Source organism: Pongo pygmaeus, chromosome 11, assembly GCF_028885625.2.
Source record: "Pongo pygmaeus isolate AG05252 chromosome 11, NHGRI_mPonPyg2-v2.0_pri, whole genome shotgun sequence".
Lineage (NCBI taxonomy): Eukaryota > Metazoa > Chordata > Mammalia > Primates > Hominidae > Pongo > Pongo pygmaeus.
Window position 1 is genome coordinate 61,761,477 of NC_072384.2, and position 20,934 is coordinate 61,782,410.

At 36.2% G+C, this 20,934-nt stretch overlaps 1 protein-coding gene across 1 annotated transcript in view; it reads right to left on the reverse strand.

The window, feature by feature from the left end:
• Positions 1-1,125: 1,125 nt before the first annotated feature.
• Positions 1,126-20,934, reverse strand: part of IFIH1 (interferon induced with helicase C domain 1) — a 51,633-nt gene continuing 31,824 nt past the window's right edge. Inside the window, exons 6-16 of the mRNA XM_054477430.1 lie at positions 16,436-16,646; positions 15,386-15,603; positions 14,038-14,154; positions 12,251-12,374; positions 11,461-11,739; positions 10,737-10,996; positions 7,851-8,000; positions 6,278-6,439; positions 2,133-2,323; positions 1,526-1,616; positions 1,126-1,426 (exon numbers count right to left, since the gene is read on the reverse strand). Of these exons, the coding sequence (XP_054333405.1) occupies positions 1,247-1,426; positions 1,526-1,616; positions 2,133-2,323; positions 6,278-6,439; positions 7,851-8,000; positions 10,737-10,996; positions 11,461-11,739; positions 12,251-12,374; positions 14,038-14,154; positions 15,386-15,603; positions 16,436-16,646 (1,983 nt within the window). The 3' untranslated portion in view covers positions 1,126-1,246. The remainder of the gene's footprint in view (positions 1,427-1,525; positions 1,617-2,132; positions 2,324-6,277; positions 6,440-7,850; positions 8,001-10,736; positions 10,997-11,460; positions 11,740-12,250; positions 12,375-14,037; positions 14,155-15,385; positions 15,604-16,435; positions 16,647-20,934) is intronic.

The window sequence follows — 20,934 nt, forward strand, 5'->3', positions numbered from 1 at the left end:
GGGGCAGAGGCAGACATTTTTCTCTTTATTCTCTAATAACACTCAGCATCTGCTCCCTGCTAACTCCAGTGTGAATCCTGGAGTGGGAGGTGAACGGCTGTCCAGGGACATGAGTAATATTGTTAGCATTAATGGTCAGCCTGGTTTTAGCCACTACTCTGTCATTAGGTAGTTCTGCAACATAGTATTATGTTTGTGGAAGGGAAGGCCTAGGAAGGAAGCCTTAAGCTACTTGATGCTGCTTCTTAACCAGTCTTTAATGGTACTTCACAGTTTTTAAAGTGCTTTCCTATGATATCACTTAGTTGCAAAGACTGGGCAAGTGACGTAGGAGGCAAAGCTCTAAGATGGTCCCCACGATTCCCACTGGCTGGGGTGATTCCCTGAATAATCCCGTTGCGGTGAGTGTGGGCAGGACCTACGGATATGATGAGACAGTCACTTCTATGGTTACAGTTAACCTATCTAAGACTCCATCTGAGCGGACTTGAGAGAGAGATTCTTCTTCTGACCATGAAGAAGCAAATATCTGTGCTAGGAAAGAGCCTTGAGCGTGCTGTGTGGTAGGGGCATTGCTGGAGCTGAGAGCGATCCCCAGTGGACAGACAGCAAAACAGCCATCCTAGTCAGACAGCTGCAAGGAAACAAACTCTGCCAAAACTCTGAATGAACTTGGAAGTGGATTCTTTCCCCAGTGCCTCCAGATGAGAACACAGTCTGGCTGACACCTCAATTTCAATTTTGTGAGACCCTGAGCAGAGAACCCTGCCCTTCTGACCAACAGGACATGTGTTATAATTAATGATCATTGCTTTAAGCCACTACATTTGTGGCAATCTGTTATAGAGCAATAGAAAATTAATAAAAAGTAAAACCGGAGAATGTTATGACCATTTCATCGATAAGGAGACTGGTTCAGAAAGATGAACTGATTTGCCTAATTTTATTCTGAAAATCAGTGACAGACCTGAGACTGGTACTTTGGATTCTCATTTGTACTTCAGCATTCTTTCCACAGGACTATAATGCTCCACACTAATGAGAATTATTGGTAGATTTTCCTTACCCCTGCCCAACAACAAGGTGGTTAATGCATAATATATTGTGTTCTTAAAAAGAGTTCAATGCAGAGTAAAACAATCATTTTATTGATTCTTATGTCAGTTCTGTAGCATAATGAATACATTAATCATAATCATATTAAATGTTTAACTGATAGTATTTTAAAAGAATCTTCAATCAAGTGCTAATCTTCATCACTAAATAAACAGCATTCTGAATAGTCAAGATTGGGAAATGTGATAGGTAATTCTACCCACTTTTTGTATTGTTTCTTTGTTGAATTATTTTTGAAAACCACTACAAAATTCTTTATTTTGAGACAAGGCAAATCTAAGCCTTTGTGCACCATCATTGTTCCCCAAGCCTGGAAAACAAAAGAGAGAGCAAGAGGAAAATTAAATGCACATGCAATTAAACATTCCTGTTGGCTAAAGTAAAATCTGGCCCACAGCAATTTACTCACCTGGCCACATTTGCAGATGATTTCACCATTTATTTGATAGTCGGCACACTTCTTTTGCAGTGCTTTGTTTTCTCTTACAATGTAAAGTTCCCTACAAGTATCAAAGGGAAAGAATCATCACGGAGAACTGACAAAATACCAATGTGTAGTTCATGGGTTATTGGACCTGGAGCTCATTCACATGCCTGCGGTATTCTACATGGCATTCCTTCCTTCTCTCCTGCTTCCCAGGCTTGTTATGTCAACTAAGGCAATGCTTCTCTTCTACACATACCTCTCAAGGGGCATGTTGCCTTTCATACTTCTTTCAAGTCTGTTGGTTATATTAACTTGACTTCAGTTGTTCAAAAATTTGAGAACAAATGATGAGCATACAAAAATACGTGCCTTGGATCAAAATGGCTTTGGTTCTTACACTTCTCTTTTCCTGCCCCAGTGCAGTTTATTTAAAACATAGACATTTAAAATAGGAATATAATTGAGAGGATAAAGGAGAGGAAGTTGTAAAATAAATGAATCTCATTTGCACTATTTTGAAAGAACATTTACAATGCAACCTGCTTCACCCCTTGTGGAAAAATTTTAAAATGGGTCTTTCTGGACTCACTTGAATTCTGGGGTCATATTGACATGATGCATTTTCTCAATTACGTGGATATCTTCCCCAGAACAGGCTAGCACACTGCAGTTTTTGCAAAGGAAAGTTATTAGTGATGGGTTACTCTTGTAATGCTTGGCAATACTTCTCTTGGTTTTCATTTTCTTTTCCATTATACTTTGCATCTGTAATTCCAAAATCTGGACAGAGAAAGGAATAGTTAGTGGTTTCAGGTTTGTTTTCTTTTTTCAGTTTCATAGAAGTAAGTCTCCTGAAATTTGGAGGTCTTAGTTGTGAAAATACACACTTAGCTCATGGTCTAGGAAATAAAAATAATGAGGTAATGACCCCCCAAAGAATTTGGTATATAATCATCTCCTGTAACCATGAAAATGTGCAATCTTCAGGTGTTCAAAAAGTAGCCCATTCCATTTCAGAAAAGTTCTATTGTAAGAAAGTCCTTAGCAATATTCAACAAAAATTCTCTGTCTAGCCTACCCATTTGTTATTTATTTATTTATTTATTTATTTATTTATTTATTGAGATGGAATCTTGCTCTGCTGCCCAGGGTGGAGTGTGGTGGCACTATCTCAGGTCACTGCAACCTCCATCTCCTGGGTTCAAGGGATTCTTCTGCCTTAGCCTCCTGAGTAGCTGGGATTCCAGGCACCCGCCACCATGCTCAGCTAATTTTTGTATTTTTAGTAGAGATGGAGTTTTGCCATGTTGCCCAGGCTGGTCTCAAATTCTTGATCTCAGTGATCCACCTGCCTCAGCCTCTCAAAGTGCTGGGATTACAGGTGTGAGCCACTGTACCGGCCTACCCATTTGTTTTAATTCTGTTCCATAAAATAGGTCTAAACTTCCTTCCACATGGAATCTCTTTACTAAACACTGTTATTACATTACCAAAGTCTTCTCTAATCTATGCTAAGCACCCAAATTCCTTTAATCTTTTTTCATGCTTTATAATTTTCAGACTCTTCACTATCTTAATCAGTCTACTCTTTACACATTTGTAGCAGAAACTGCTAGTTTTTCATTCAGTGTCCATTTTTCCTAACAGAACCATAATTTTACTCTGGGTGGAAATATGCTAGCTAAATGACTACATTTCCAAACCAGCAGTCAATGACATGTAAAAAGCTGTTGAGTGGAATTTTCAGAAAATCTTCTTAAAAATTAGATAGCTGGCATGTGTACCTTTCGCCCTTTCCATTCTCTTCTTACTTCCTGCCTAGAATGAGGATGTGGCAGCTGAAATTCTAAAAGCCATCTTCGACCATGAGAATGAAAGCCCAATGCTATAACAGCATAAAAAGGAGAGAAAAGGCCTGGATTCCTCATAACATCATGGAGCCAATACTGCCTAGATTCCTTATGTGAGAGACTATGCCCATAAACCTCTTTATTCTAGGCTCTGTGACTAGCAGCAGCACTTATTTTATAATGGAAATAATCTAGTTTATGTAACATATGAAAGTTGACATAGGGACTGACCAATGTTTATACCAACACAACTTCATGGTAGAAAAATCTGGTTCTTGAATAATTTACCTCCAAACTGACCTCTCATAGATGACATATTTATATTAAGTTATGGAGGAATTAATTGTTTTCTTTAAGACCGAGGGAGAAATTTTCAGTAAAAGTGAGTCATCAGTGCAGTTGAACAAAGCCCATCTCTTCGGCTTTTAACTCTACATTTTAGATCTCCCTTAAAGGCAGCCATATATAGCATAGAAAAGAGAATAAAATCTTGCAAGCAAGCTTGGAGGCTATATAATGTATTAATCAGACAAGTACCAAGATTAATTTCCTATGTAAATTATAGCAAAATAATACATTGAAATATTTTTCCCTAAAAGTTTTAATAGGTTACTTTTATAAGACATTTACAGTTCAATGAACTGATAAGGTAATTATAGGATCACATACATGTGGGAATTAAGAAATGTGTATGAATGAGTCAGAAAAAAATAAAGCCAAGGTAAGTGTATGGATTTGTAATCAGGACATCAGAAGCTAAAAGACTAACTCTAAAATAGTAAAGGAATTTGAAGTAACTAGAGGGGTAAACAAACAAAAAAAAGAACTCATAATAAATATACAGGAGGCACAGCTACAATCAGCCTAAGTCCAAATAAAGTATAATAATGTAGCAAAAAAATTGAATCAATGCTAGAGAAAAACATTTATGATGATCAACTTGCTCCTAGAAGTCTGATTTAATTTTAAGAAGCTATGTTATGTATAAACTGTGTTTATGACGTGGAAGAAAGATTTCATCTTATCTGTCAATTCTCTTCATTCATTAGTGGTTGTCTGAAGATTGTGTTGAGAAAGATGCTCAAATTAGAAGAAAGTAAACATCTTCCCAGTAGCAATGTTTTCTACAGGCTTTGAACAGATTACTGGTGGCATGTACCCCTCCTTCCCCATTGCCACTCCTACTCTAAGTTCATCTACCTGAAGTAGTTTTAGGAGGGCAGGTTTCTTGGCCAAAGGAGACCTAAAAATATAGTCCACTCTGGGGCCCCCAAAGGGACAGAATCTTATTCTAAAGAATGTCTGGAAGAGTTTGACCCTTAAACTCCAGAGATTGTCCTAGTGTTGACCCCAAAAAAACTACTCTTAAAACGTCAGTGTTTGTAAACATCTACTTGATTAATTCTCTTAGGACATTAACTGGGAGGCAGTAACTTTCCAGTGGCATAATTTGGTGACAAAAGTTTGATTTGATACTCTAAAATATTTGCTTTGCCTTGTATTTAAAGGGGTTTTAAAATAAAGGTTTGTGCAGAAACCTGGTCAGGAAACCTTGGAGTTGGTAATAGCAATGCACACCAATTTGAAAGCATCCCTTTAGTGAAACTCTATTTAAGGTAGAGCCAATTCCAATGTTAAGAAACTAACATTCACACCCATATGCAAGGGTGTGAATTTTCTTCTAAATGGATTGTTTGCTATTATAGTAGTTACAGTTTTTAATTCAGTGGTATGGGGGATTTCCTGAAATACTATAGAAATACATTCTTTCTTCACTGCATTCCTTTGCACAACTCAAATAACTGTGTGTTAGTAAATTGAGATGTAGCTAGATGACATATTCTGTATTTTCTTATCATTCAGATGCAGCTTCCTTGTCACTCCTTCTAAGAGACCTTCCTCAACCACCCAGTTGAAAGTATCCATCTAGTCTATGCAGCCATAAAAAAGGATGAGTTCTTGTCCTTTGTAGGGACATGGATGAAACTGAAAACCATCATTCTGAGCAAACTATCACAAGGACAGAAAACCAAACCCCACATGTTCTCACTCATAGGTGGAAATTGAAAAATGAGAACACTTGGACACAGGGCTGGGAACATTACACACCAGGGCCTGTCGTGGGGTGGGGGGAGGGGGGATAGCATTAAGAGAAATACCTAATGTAAATGACAAGTAAATGGGTACAGCACACCAACATGGCACATGTATACATATGTAACAAACCTTCACATTGTGCACATGTACCCTAGAACTTAAAGTATAATAAAACAAAAAATTTCAAAAACTACTAAAAAAAAGAAAGTATCCATCTAGTCAGTTGTTTCATATCATCCTATTCTAACTCTCTTTACTTATCTTGATATATTATATTTCTTGTTTTTTAATGTTTGTTTACTGTTTCTGTCCTCCAAAATTCACCAGGCACACACTAGAAATATAAACTTCATGCAGCAGGAGTCTTATGTGTTTTGTTTGCCTCTGTTGGCTGTTCCTATAAGGTTACCTGGCACACAGTAGGCGTTTCATCTACATTTCTGAAATTAAAAAACTGTGCCTTTACAAACAAATTGGATCAAACCAAAATTACCATGTTGGATTGAATCAGTGAGTTGCAGCAGTCTTTCTGGAACAAGGCAGCCTAAATTTATATTATCAAAATTTATGGTTGGTTTTACTGGAATGAGGAATGGCTCCCTGATAATTTCCTTCCCACCATGGATCTTGATTCTCTGCATGTGAATCTGGATTAAGCACAGTTCACTAAACAGAAACTTGTAATTCAGCACAATTTTTATCTGGTGAACAAGTCACAGAGATATCAATGGCAACCACATGCCGCCATTTTTAAATGAAAATCAAATTCAGAGGTGGCCAACAACACCTTATGAGCATACTCCTCTGGTTTCATATTTTGAACACAATGTATAGCTTTATACATCATCTTCTCTCGGAAATCATTAACTGTCTCACGTTCGATAACTCCTGAACCGCTGTGAGCAACCAGGACGTAGGTGCTCTCATCAGCTCTGGCTCGACCACGGGCCTGAAAACACAAATAAATCAAGTAAATGAAAGGGTACGCTGTGATACAAATCCTCCTGGTTTTTTCTGGGAATGATATTCATTGCTCAGAATGAAATGATATTGGGTTGTTCAGCATGCCAGTCTTCAAATGGGTAAAGTTAGTAAAGTTAGTTATTAATGCATTCCTTGTAAGTCAGCTCTTTGAAACTTATAATGTGCTTTAATACAGAAAAAGTGTTCTAGAGTGATGATGGTTAGGCCTCAATGACATAATATCATCCTGTCCAGACTTTTTGCTCTCAGAGCTTCTCTCTCAAACTATGAGAACCACGATCAATGACTTGGACTGAGGAGTTGTCTTTCTTGGTAGGAAGCTGGGAGGAATGAATGGAGAGAAGGGTCATCTCTGACCTTGACACTAGGGCTGGTGAGAAGGCAGGTCAGTTTCTGGCATCCTACATTACATTCTTAGCACATTTTCCCATGGGAACATATTTAACATGGTGATAACTTTCTACAAGCCTCTTTAAGAAAGTGATATTCAGGTATATTTTGAGTAACAGAAACTTCTGTGGCCTGGCCCAGGAGCCTATCAACTATAAAATTATCCTCAAGGAAAAATGTATTCTAAGTTTGATTACTAAGCTTATCACTGACTTACAAATAGACTCTTGAAATAAAATTATTTGCTAATTCGATGGCAGTCTGGTTATCTTAGTCTTCTATGACTTGCCTTTTATTCAAGGATGCAATTTAAGTTATTTAAAAAACCCTTTAGTTAATTTTATAGGAAGAATAGTATATCTATTAATCAGCATAACACCTATGCCTACTCAACAGAAGGTTACAATAATGCCATTAACATAGGTGGGTAAGAGATAAAGTGAAATCTGAATGAAAACAGAACATTTCACTCTTTTATTTATTTTTGCATTTATAAGTCTGCCCCCAACCAACATTTTATCATGAAAACTTCTAAACATACAGAAAATTGGAAAGGATAAGGGAAGAAAATGCAGAAACAGCAGGGCTCCCTCAGGTTTGGGCACGTTACTTCATCAGACATTTGTGGGACAGTGTACTTTAGATTCCTGGTCCAGCTGGGGGCTCACAGACATCCTAGGAATGAGGAGGCTGCTTTTGACTCTTACAAATGGGGCTAGTGTCATGGTCCTGGAAAGCCTTAGGGTACAGAAATAGCCAAAGAGGAGTTGTTGTTTAAACATACAACAGGTATCTGGTTATCATATGAATTGACAGCAATATGAAAGGCAACAGTGCACAGCATTTTAAAAATGCTCTTTTAACAGGAAAAAGGCTTTGTTTTAAAAACTAAAAAGATGTTTTGTGCTGTTTAACTAAAAGAAAGCAATTAAAATAGGAACACAGAAATAAAAATTAACATAATAAGTAGAGGTATTTGAATGTACCTGGACCATGGCTATTTCATTGGTGACGAGACCATAACGGATAACAATGTTACATTCTTTAATATCCAGACCTTCTTCTGCCACTGTGGTAGCGATAAGCAGATTTATTTTTCCAGTGCGAAATTTACTAATGACTTCTTTTTGTTCATTCTGTAGAAACATTTTAATAAATTAAATTTTGTGATGCTAAACACATTAAAATCTTCTAATTAGAAGAAGAAATAATAAATTGCAACTGGTCAGTGTAAATCAAAGGATTAGAGCATACATGGATTTGTTGCCATCTGTTTTTGGCATTGAACAAAGACATAATGGTGAGACAACATTTGATTTCCAATCTGGGATTACCACACAATAACAAAAATATTTCCATCATCCAGTCTGGAGGTGGGAAGGCCACATTTTATGCCAAGGAAATAAATTGATGGGTGACTCCAGAGGAAGAAAGGAGGAGCTGTCGGTTGAGAAGAGGATATGACAATCAGAAGCTAAAATGGGCTTTTTTCCCCCACTACATTAACTTCAGAATCTTTAATATTTAGAGGATAAGATGCAGAGATGCTTTGATATATTGTTTTCAGTCACAGAGAAAATGCATACTGTATATGCATTTGGTCACTTTAAGAATCGTTTGAGTGAGAAGCTATGGAATATTCCTAAAAGGACACAAGATAAACTGAAAACATCAGCTGCATCTAGGGAGGGGAGCTGGAAGACTAGAGGTCAGTGGTATGCCTTGTGCCTTATTAATTTTGAATGAGGTAAATATATTATCAATTCAAAGGGACAATATAAATAAAAATGAAAGAAGAGGTTATGCAACTGTGATTAAAACTATTTTCAAATGAAAAAACTCTGAATTTTGAAAGTCAGTATAAATAAATTAAAATATGCCCTCTCATCCTTACATGGGAGAAATGAGTGAGCACAAACCTAGCTTGATACGGACAATGTGGTTTTATTTTCATAACCACTCTCTTCAAAGCTGTTGGTCCAGTTGGCATTTGGTGCACATCCACACTGTCTATTGCCCCCATACATTAAAGAAAAATAAAGCTGCCAGACCAAAAGTATGTTCTTCCATCCCCTTCCCTTCCTTCTCAGAGGCAGCGTGAGTCCTTATTTGACTCCTACTCCTGTCGGAGAACCCTGTAGAAAGACCTCTCTTGAGTCTTCTCTGAAAATTTCTCCCTCCTGCCCTCACATCTCCCAATAAAAACTTACATATCCTTGCATTTTAGCAGAAGATGCCTGTGTCTTAATTTGAAGGAGTAACTTTAATAACAAAAATTCCAGACAGTGTCAGATCTTGAAGTCACATCATGTAGATGCCTAACACCATTGCTAAGGAGTTTGTCCACCCCAGTTTACAAGGTGAGGATGCAAGGAGTGGGGAAGGAAGGGAATATGTTCTGTATTTTGGCACACAGCCCCTAGGTTTGAAATGAATAAGGAGCAGAAAGTAGCTTGAACATAGCCTTTTCATTTGCACTCTACCTCTTTTTAAAGAGAAGCTTAGCCCTCTTACAATAAAAGTCACAATGCTAAAGTTAATATAATAGAAATTTAAAAACAGAACTCATAAGAATCAACACAGAGGCTGTGAGACTGAACTTGAGTTTTGCCTGCTACCTTTCTGGAAGCTAAGGCAAAAAGAAAAACATATAAAGCAAACTACATCTCATCAAAAAGAAGGAAGCAAACTTGTTACCCAAGGAAAACAGTACTTTCTCTGGCATTAATTTTATTGGCAATGTTCACAGGAGTGCATGTAGAGGGTATATAAAGAGTTATAGTGAACCATTTCAAGAATTTTTTTTCAGCAAACACTGAAACAGAATTAATTTGCTCCATTGGCATGAATAGTGATAACTATAATAGAAAGGAAGTATCCATTTGTCCAGAAAAACTCAGGATCAATATGATTTTAGCCCTCAGAAGAATATTTTACTCTAACAAGACATCATTTCTTCATGCATGCTTGTAATGTCCACAAGTGCCTTTTTTTCTTACCCAAGTGTTTTTTACTATGCCCACAGTAAGCAACATGTAAACAAAATAAAATAAAACACCTTAAAAAGGAACAGAAAACCTACTTATCAGAATCCCAAATCTCTAATGTATCAAATTCTTCAGTTTTTCCAAGTTTCCCTATAGGTCTCATTCTATGTAAACATATTTTGCATAGTTCTAGTTATAATGCACACATTTTTGTGGGAGTTTGAATTTTCCACTTGATACTACATGGCAATCATTTCTGAACTTTGTTGTTAAGTTTACATGTCACTCATTTTTGCAAGGGAAACTTAGAAAGTTCTTCCGATTATTATGTGGGAAAAATGACTCCTAAAACAACACTTAACCTCTCAAAAACCACAGATTTGATTGCTAATAGACTTAGATTTTATTTCAAGAACAAGTGTTTTATCCTGTAAATGTATTTGTGGGTGGTGAGAGGATTGGTAGAAAAAGACTAAAAACAATTTGAGAAGAGTAATAACAGCATAAGAAAAGAAGTCCAGGCTGAGCGCAGTGGCTCGTGCCTATAATCCCAATATTTTGGAAGGCAGAGGCAGAAGGATGGCTTGAGCCCAGGAGTTTAAGACAAGCCAGGGCAATGTAGTGGGACACCTTTTCTACAAAAAAGATAAAAAAACTAGTTGGGTGTGGTGGTGCACACCTAGAGTCCCAGCTGCTCAGGAGGCTGGGGCTGGAGGATTGCTTGAGCCTAGGAGGTCAAGGGTGCAGTGAATCTTGATCATGCCACTGCTCTTCAGCCTGAGTGACAGAGCGAGGCCTCATCTGAAAGAAAAGAAGAGAAGAGAAGAGAAGAGAAGAAGAAAAGAAGAGAAAGAAAAGAAAAGAAGTCCAAAAGGATATTTATACCTGTGTCATGGGTTTGAACTCACTGCTGTGTCCAGCTCCAATCAGATGGTGGGCTTTGACTCCTACTTCAGCAAATTTTTCATTTTCAGTAATCCATTGGGAAAGCGCATATGCACTCTGTCGTGTTTTTGTAAAGATTATTCCTCGTGCTGATTCCTCAGTCCTAGTATATTGCTCCATTATGGTATTTCTTAATTTGGTCAGCTTTTCATTTTCATATTCTGGGTTTTCAGCCAGCCTTTTCAACATTTTATTGTTTTCTTTAAGGAATAATTACAGTTGATATGTTAACAAGCTTGATTTAGCCATTCCACAATGTACAGATATATCAAATATTTTGTACACCAAAAATATACAGTTTTGTTGATTAAAAATTAATTTAAAAACTACTTGAAAGTATAAATTAGTAAAACATACAACGAATTACACTAGAAGGTTTCATGAATTGTGGCTCATCTACAATCTTGCGCTATATCTAATAATTAGGATGGTTTAATAAATAAATTCATTACAATTGTCTTGACAATAAAACTGAATGACCAAATGACCGACTGTGATCATACAACTGGTAGCTAATCTGCTCATATCATCAGAAATAGTTCCAATCTGAGTGGAATTTCTTCTTTCAAAAGATATTTCTCTTTTTGGAGAGCTTATGAGAAGCAGTAAGTTCATGTTGAAAAGGTAAATGAATGACACCAGTATATGTTACTTTGAATCTTACCAAAAAATAAAGTCATGAGAAATCTATCTGTTTCATCCAGTTTCAAAGGTTTCTTTACATCACCCTCGTCTTCATCACCATCACAATACTCATGATCACCACCCTCATCACTATCATCTTCTATGACTGCAAACTTCTTATCTTTCTCTTCGTTATAAAAAGTTTCAAGATGATTATATGCATCTATCATTCGAATTGTGTCATTAATTTGTAGGGCCTCATTGTACTTCCTCAAATGTTCTGCACAAACACGTTCTTTGCGATTTCCTTCTTTTGCAGCTGTGAAAAAATATATTATGTAAGTGAAATAATAAGCATATAAACCCCCTAAAATTGTGCCATGGACTTGAATATATGTTACTAACTCCAAAACTGGCTTCACCTTGGTTTTAAAATGGGCAAGTTAAGGCTCAAAATGTGTCCTGAGCTCTGAAACAGGGCAAGTTTTTCAACTCCTAGACTTGCTGCTTGAGTTCTGCCTCAGCAAAAACATGCAGCTGATGCACAGAGAAATGGCGTGAAAGTATATTAGTTGAGTTTGCCTTTGGAGACAGAGCTATTAATATTTATCTCAAGACTCTGGAGACAAAGAGAAAATTGGATAGGATTGGAATCTCTCTCCTTAGAAAAGGAATTAGAACATGTTTATTATGCTTGTCCTACACAGAACACAGAAATTCTATTTGGAACTACTTTTGCTTTTCATTTTTTGGGGAATCTGTGATATAGTCATCTGAAATCTTGGCATAAACATGGGATAAACTAAGTGTTAGGTCCAAACCTAAATTACCTTTTTTTTCCATTTGAATGGCCCATTGTTCATAGGGTTGAGTTCCAAAATCTGACATTGGACTCATTTGACAATAAGTTTGAATCCTCGTCATTATTTCTAGAAGTTTCTCTTTAAATGGATCCTAAAAATAAAGTACACACTTATTCTTATGTATTATTGTTAAAGGAATAACATTATCTTTGTTAGAATAATTTCTAGGTTATAATAAATCTGATTCATCTTTGTTTAGACAAAGTAACAGGTTAGTGTCCCATTGCTTGTCTGTACATTTATTTTTGTCAGCTTCTCTTTTAAGCCTGCTATCAAGCCACACCCACACCAACACCCTGTTACCTCTGCTGGAATCTCCAACTTAAAAGGTTAACGAAAGTAAAGTTAATGAATTATATAAACCTTGTATGTTAAAGATAACTTAGAAAACACATATTGCATTAATGTCACAATTATTTAGAAAGCTTACAGTGTAATTTAAGAAACATTCCTCGTTTGTAAAACTGGTTTCAGTATTATTTCGACCAAAATAGAAAGTTGAAGTAGAGTCTGAATAAAGCCAGAAATAAAGGAGTGCATGCTATATGATTCCATTTATATAAAGTTCAGAATCAGTGAAAACTCATTTTTTGTTTTAGAAGTCAAGATAGTAGTGATTCCTGGGGCATGGTGACTGGAAGGAGGAACCAGGAGCTTTTGGGGTACTGGCAATGTGCTGTCTCTTGATTTGGATTTTGTTTACATATGTGTATTTGGTTTACGAAAATTCAGCGATCAGTACACATATGAATTTGTACTTTTCTGTATGTATGTTATGCTTCAAGGTATATAAAAAATTAAAGTAAGTTTAAAAAATGGCAAATTCTTTTAAAAAATGTACCTGAGAAATTTAGTTTTAAAAATCTTTATGAGTAGAAATATGCATTTAAAATTATCAAGTAAAACCAAATAAGTAACAAAAAAGGGAAAGTGAATAAAATATATTCAACTGTGCTAGTGCAGCTGGAGTAGATAGCAGTCTTTTTCAGAATTTAAAAAAAGAGATATACGGAGGCTAGTTACTAACATTGGTTTAGTGCCTACTATATTTCAAGCATTGTTTTATCTACTATGCATATTTCATATCATTTGATCCCAACATTCTTATTTTCAATGGTATTATCAAGTACATATGGCCAGAATTTGTAATGCTTTCTAAATTTTACAAAATAAAGTATTGACATAATTTACTGGCCATAATGTCCAAATTGACTCTCAGTTTATTTTTATAATTCCTGAAAAATTCATCAGAAAAGCATCATTAAAGTAAATATTTCACTTCTTTACCATTGCACTGTTTTCCTAAGAAAGTAAATATGCAAGTATGCAAATTAGATAGGATTCCCATTATCATTGCCAAATGTAATTTGATAGCAACAAAATGGCTCTGTGGAATGTCAGAAAATCAATCCTGGAATTCACGAAGAAAATTTAAAAGGCTAAAACGAACTGTCATAACCCCTCCAGCTTAGTTACACATCCCTCTGCCCATGGTTCCCCACTGTCCCTTATAACCCATATGTACAAACAATGAATGAGCTATTCCTCATGTAAATTAGACAACTAAAAGAGGACTAGAGGCGAGAATTCACTGTAGTGCTTTACTGCCTAACATCAATTAAAAAAAAACTGAAACTTGTTTGCTAAAATTTTTAAATAATATTTTTCAGATGGTCAGTATAAAATAGCCTTTGCCATCTTTCTACTGAATGTAGTATTGTCAATCAAATAGATATAAAACGTTAAGCACATACTTCTCTGGTGTCATCTGCAATTGCAAACTTCTTGCATGGCTCCTGCATTTGGTTTTTCAGTTGATCAAGGTTTTCTTTAACAGTTTTAATAGTAAATGCATCAAGATTGGCACATAGCTGGAAAAGAGACATTTTTCAATATTTATGCAATTATTTTTCCCTTTCACTTTATTCAATGTAGAATTCTTTTTCATGTAAAAAATATGTAGCATTAAATTGTAGCATAAATATGTGGTATAAAATTTTGTGAAAGTAATATGTAGCATTGTTTGCTAAATATAGCATTTTAACATTGTTTTATTATAGATCTCATTAACCCACAATCAGTAACATTTGTCCTAATATAGGAAAAATGTCAGTAACATTTGTCCTAATATAGGATATAAATCAAGTTGATGTATAGTAACAAAGAAAAAGGTGTATTGATATTCATTCCTTAAATTCCATTCTCCAGGTGGAAAACTGACATGGAAAGAGTATAACAATTTACCATCATTGACAGAATGATTTTGAGATAACCATGTTACATGAGGCATGTCAAAGGTCATCTTGACATCCGTGGATCATACTACCACCTTCTTCTACACATAAGGCAGGCAATGCAAAGCTGGGAGCATCCTTAGTCATGTTCCTTGATTATTAGATTGGAGTTAGTCCTTAATCCCAGTAATAAATTATATTTTGGAGCCTATAATTGCATCTGTGAATGTTGTGTCTACTCTACATAATTTGTATTGAATTCAACTTAAAGTAAGGGACTTAAAATTCAAATGCAATTGCCTTGGTACCAAAATACTTCTTGGGCTACTCTGATTTATTTAACACTCAAGATTAACAGTAGCACTGTATGTGGTGTTACCATTTTGGGGCAGCTGACAAGCTCATCTTTAAAGATCTTCATATCCCTATTTCCCTTTAATTTGAATTACCTAGATTCTAGAATCACATATGAAAGACAGAAAACATGCAGTTTTGAAACTCATGGAGTAAGACTTTATTATGTGTGACAACTAGAAACTTTCATAGTTTATGCATGTTTCTGTATCAGGTAGATCATTAAATTTAACCATAAGAGTAGATGTTCAAAAGAAGGCATTCTATTTATCTCAACTTCCCATTAATTATATCACTCTCCATCATTTTTATGATATCGTTTTGTGTTATTGATATTTATTAAGGCATATTAGTATTTTATAGAAGACTGAGTATATTTATTGTATTAAAGTAAACAGATTTCACTTAACTGATGATCACAGCACTTGAACTCAATCTTATTTAATAAGACCAAGAAGTCCTGGCATTTGTTTTAACTTTGCTTTCATTGGTTATACATAAAATTATGACTTACTTTTAAAATGTGTTCTTCAGCTTTGGCTTGCTTTGTGGCCCCTCCAACACCAGGTGAAGCTGTTAGTCCCAGTATCTGAGGAAGGGGAATCACTGGTTTGTTTTCTTTCTTGAGTCTATTGTTTTTCAACTTCTGCATCAAATGACGCCTCATGATGTTATTATACACTGCTTCTTTGTTGGTGTGATGACATTCATCAATGATAATGAGAGAAAAGTCTTAAAAGAAAATTCAAAGAGTTCATTTCTCCATATCAGCACACTACAGTGAGAAAATAGCTTTAGACCAGTAATTGAACTGCCTTGGGGATGCCTTCTATTGGGCAGGACACAAGAGCAGTCCACTTTCAGTTTTTAGGAGGGAAATCTAACTATACTAGCACCTGTACACACAGACGTTCATATAGACTAATAATGAAACTCCCTGTTAGACATTCTCCTTCTTTAATAGTTAAGATTCAGAAAGTTTACAGAGCTAAAAAGCGTTAGATGTGGAATTCACACCCTGGCTTATTACAAAACAAATTTCAAGATTATACTTTTGTTCTTTAATAAAATACTTAATTTTAGGTTGGTGAATTTTCTTTTTATTACATCAAGTGAAAAACACACTATTTAAAGAGGGGAATTTTGCCTTGTTTTAACACTGCATTTAGTTATTATAAATTATTTTAATTTTTTCCCATTCTTTCTCCTACCTTCTCATCCTATACCCCACAAAAGACAAGGTTTGTATTTTTATTCTATGGGAAAGGGAAGCAGATCTAACAATATTCAATAGCAAATAAAGGAACTTGTCAGAATAAATGGAAAGTCCAGCGAGTCCTTGCCTTAATAATGGTATTCTTATGCAGAATAAAGTGGTCTAATTAAAAACTTACTTTTTTTGTTTCCTCCGGGAAGTAGAAGGATTTTAATAAAACCATAAACAATAAAAGACAATTTAAACCAAAGTTAATTTTTATGAACATTTAAAAAATTAACAAATACGGCCTTTGTTATCATTAATATTACTATTAATTTTTTAAAAAAAATAAACACTTAAACTGACCTGACAATTGAACACCAGCATCTTCTCCATTTTCCAAATTTAAGAGGGAGTTTTCAAGGATTTGAGCTGTACTGATAATAATATCACAGGACTTGACAACTTCTGGAAATGATATTTTCAGCTGGGTATCACCACTTAATCCAATAACACGATACCATTTCTTCAAAAATGGTTGGAACTCCTTGCGGAAGAGCTGTTCAACTAGCAGTACCTTAAAAAAATGCAAAGATTTTTTAAAAGAGAGAAAGTTAGTCGAAGTTAAAGAAGTGTTGATCAAAGGCCTGTTTGGCATCCAGCATTAAAAGAGGTGTTTACATTATCAGTGAATCAGGCATAACAACGTTCCCATCATTCCTTTCATTCATCTGTCAATAAGCACTTATTATACCCTTGTTAGGTGTAGGCATTTATGTTTGGGACACAAAGATGTTTAACATGTGGCTGACAACTCTGAGGAACTCTGTCTAGCTGATCATACAGACCAAGACTAAACAAAGCAAGACAAATTATTACAACACAATGTAATAATGCTCCCCTAGAAACACACACAAAGTGACAGTTAAGAGAAGAAGCAACTGACCACTCAAAAAAGGGGAATTTGAAGGAATTTGAATCTAGTAAGCCATGAGTCAGTGAAAAGATAAACTGAAGCTAAGGTTGAATAAGAAATACATTTTTAAATTTGTAGAGCAGTACCAGGTTGTAAAGGGCTGCAAACATCAAGCAGAGTATTTTACATGTAGTATAACAGTTTACAGGATCCCTACAAGTTGTACTCTTGAAGTGATTTATTCCTGTTGTTTGTTTTGGATTAGACCAGAAGCAACAGGCCCACAGGACCAGAAGAATCCGGGAACCACAAGTGAGGAGTTGGGGCACTGACTAGGAGAACAGATGTGAAGTGAAGAAATGAGCTGCTGGAATAGCTGTGGTGGCTGAGAAAGAACAAACCCGCAAGTAGACCTGGCAAAAGAAGTGGAAACTTCGGGTCCTTTTCAGCTGATTCTGTATGTTGTAACATCTGCTGAAGGTAGCTTGGTTGACACCTCAATGCTACACATTACTAGTCACTCAAAATACCTTCTGGATTAGGAGAAAAAATATAAGGCCATCTTGAAGGTCATATCCTAGGAAGATTTATGCAATGGAAGCCCAGCAGTGTACAATATGGGAAACAGAGAGTTGGCAGGAAGAGTTTCAAGGGTAAGCTTCAAAGAATGCCCATTATATTCTTCACTCTCCATAATTCTACCGGAAATGCAATCAGTGGTTACCTTTCTCCTAGTCTGTAGGGTTTGTGTTATTCATCTTTTTACTTGAGGTAAGCCCCACTTATGTGTTAAATAAGGAATGGCTGATCCCCCTGGCTAAGGGGAACACCTACCTTATGAAGAATACTGGTTTACATTATTATTTAGTGGAAATGATGGAGGCTTCCAAAAGTAGATGTCTGGGGGGCTGGAAGAAGGGGTAGGGAAGAGTTAAAATGAAATCCATAAATTCTAAGGAAGCAAAGTGGACTTAAAATCAGTAATCAAGTTAGTGAGTGAAAGAACATTACCTTACCACAAGGTGGAAAGGGTAGAAAGAGTAAGAAGAGAAGCTTTCATTTAGTTCTTTTTTTTTTTTCAAAGTAAAGTCTCTCTGATCTACCTGTTACAAAAACACTTGAGAAGTTTAGAAAACGCAGACTCCTAAGTTCCACTCAAGAATTACTGAATCTACGGACCATCTCTGGGGGCAGAGGCTTGAAACCTTCACTTTAATGACATTTAAGCCTTTAAAATTTGAGAACCACGGCTCTGCTCTTCTCTCTCTCTTCCACAAAGCCATTCCTGAATCATTTTCTAGAAGTATTCTTTCCATTCCTTTTATGCAAGATAGAAGGCTTCTGAGGAAAAGAATGGAAATTAAGTTTACTGGAAAGAGACAGCATGATGCAGAGGGAAGAAAGCACTGAAAACAGCTACTCCGGCCACTTACTTCTTGTGTACCTTGGACAAGGTCTCAATCATCTTAATGCTCTCAATTTCCAGATTAATAAAATGAGGATAATGTTAATCTATTATAGCGTTGTGAAAATTAAATGAAACAGAGGATGCCATATTGTCAGTACTAAAACTTCCACGATATTTCACCCATCCTTTTATTCTAGAAGGAGGGTGCAGTGGCAAAGGAAGACCAGTGGACTCAGAAGACAAAAGTTCATGTCTCATTTCTTCTGTTTCTTGGCTGGATGATCCCTGAATTGCCAGTTGAAGTCTTGGAACTTTAGTTTTCTGATGGGAAAAAATGAGAATAATAAAGACTATCTTATGGGGTTGCTGTGTAGATTTAATGAGATAATATATCTGAGAGTGCTTTATAAAGTGCAATAAAATATTAATTATCATATTATCAACATATATCTCTCATCTTTCTTCTAGACTGCATATTTCTTGAGGACAAGGTCTGCATTTGATTTGTCTTTAAATACACTCATGCTGAATGATTTAATTAAGAATCTCTGTATTATGGAGTGACATCGCACCACAAAATTCTGCCCATAAAAGGTGAGTCAAAAATCTTCAAAAGAAGCAGCACCTTCTGATGTACAGAACAAAAAGAAGTTGTCACAGGAGATAGCAGGTGCTGGAAATCCTGATACTCGCTCTGGGTGGTGTTGACTTCCTACTGAAGGACACAGAGAAAGCCAGATGCAAGTCTGACATGGCTAATTGGGAGGTGTGTGGTCCTTTTGGAGCCTTTTCCTGAGATGTGACAGAGTGCCTGCCAAGACTAATCAAACCCAACTGCTACCCACTTCTGCTGAATCATATGGGGCTGCATTGCAGCATCTGAAGGAACCTGGGATTTATCTCTCATGATGTTGAAGCCCTAGATAGGAAATGGAAAGTCTGGGAACACAGGTGGTGTTTTCATTTCTCTCTGCATTCGAAGGCTATAACTTTGGAAAGGACGGAGGAAGGGAGATGAAAGTAAATGGTGTTAGAGAACAGGATTTCTCTTTTCTAGATCAAGGGTAACAATACCTTGTTGTTGGGCCAAACACAGGATTCAGGTTACGTAGACTTACTGGGCCAGAGGTGTTCTGACTCAATCAAAAAGAATTAAAACTGAAATTAATTTAAAATTCAAAAAGATGGTATAGTAAACAATTATGACATAGATGGAAGAATTAGTGGAGGGATTTCTGGTAATTCTAAGGAGAAAAACAATAGCAAAGCTATAAGGAATTAGAGTCAAGTCCCCAGGTGTCCACACAACAACGCAGTGAATGTGAATAATTAATGAGGATAAATTAATATTTAAACATAGCCATAAATGTGCATTCCGAAGAATCACGTAGATCCAATGCAATGAAAGATTCCTGGCTAGAATATAGCATTGAGAAGAGAAGGGAATATTATAGAAAGGAAGATGCATTAGACACATACAAAAATATGAGACTTGAAAAGATCAATAGTTAAACAAATAAACCTAAGTATTTGAATTTATGCTCAAAAACTGACTGCACAAAAATAAATTAAGAATGTTCTAGTTTAAGAGATTTTCAAATAAAAAGGAACTGAGGATTTTGAGTTTATGACAAGGTCCAGGTAAGTCTGTGGATGCCAGAGGCAAATGCGGTCATAAGCTGGGTGTCATATCTCATCTCTTCTACGCTCTGCCCTGGTATGATCTTATCTGTAGTATTTTGCCCAACTCTGGACACCGCATTTAAGAGTGTCCTAGAAAAGTGTCTGAAGGAGTATGAGCACTAGGAATGATGACAGGTTTAGAAACCATGTTATATGGAAAACAGTTAAAGGAACTGTGGACATTTATTCCAAGGAATAACAACAAAAAAAAAAAACTTAGGAGCCACATGATGCTGCCTTGTCTATGTGAAGGGCTGTCATTAGGCTGGAGAATTAGGACTTTGTGTGGTTGCAGAGGAAGGAACTGTAACCGGTGATTGTGGGATTCCAGAAAAACAGATTTGGATGAATACAAATAGGGCTTTCTAAGAGTGTCAGTGTCTTGTTAGTAAGGGGACCTCCTTGGTATTAGGAAGTTACCCTGCAGAAGTGAGAGAACCACTCTGCAAAGGAAGAAAGCTGAATCTCGAAGCCCCTTTTCAACTCTATTAGCCTATGTCCCTGTGACCAGATAAGGGAAATAAAGAAAGTAGATGAATTAAAACTAACTCCTAGGTGTGGGGGCTGCATGCTTTGGAGGAGGTGGTATTACTCACAAAGAGACAGGTAAATGAGGAAGAGGAGCCTTTAGGAGGGTAGATGGTGAGGCTGAGTTTGAGAAAATGGCAGATGCTCAAATGGTTTCAAAATTATCAGTTTAAGTAGCTTTGAATCCAGTTAACTTGGTTCTTTTCGTTGGATTTGGCACTTAAGAGCCTCCCTGGTTATGTTACCTAGTTTCATGAGTTATGAAGGTGAAGAGAAAGGAGCAGGAGAAAGCTAGTATTTAAGAGTAAAAGAAGGAGTCATTACTAGGCC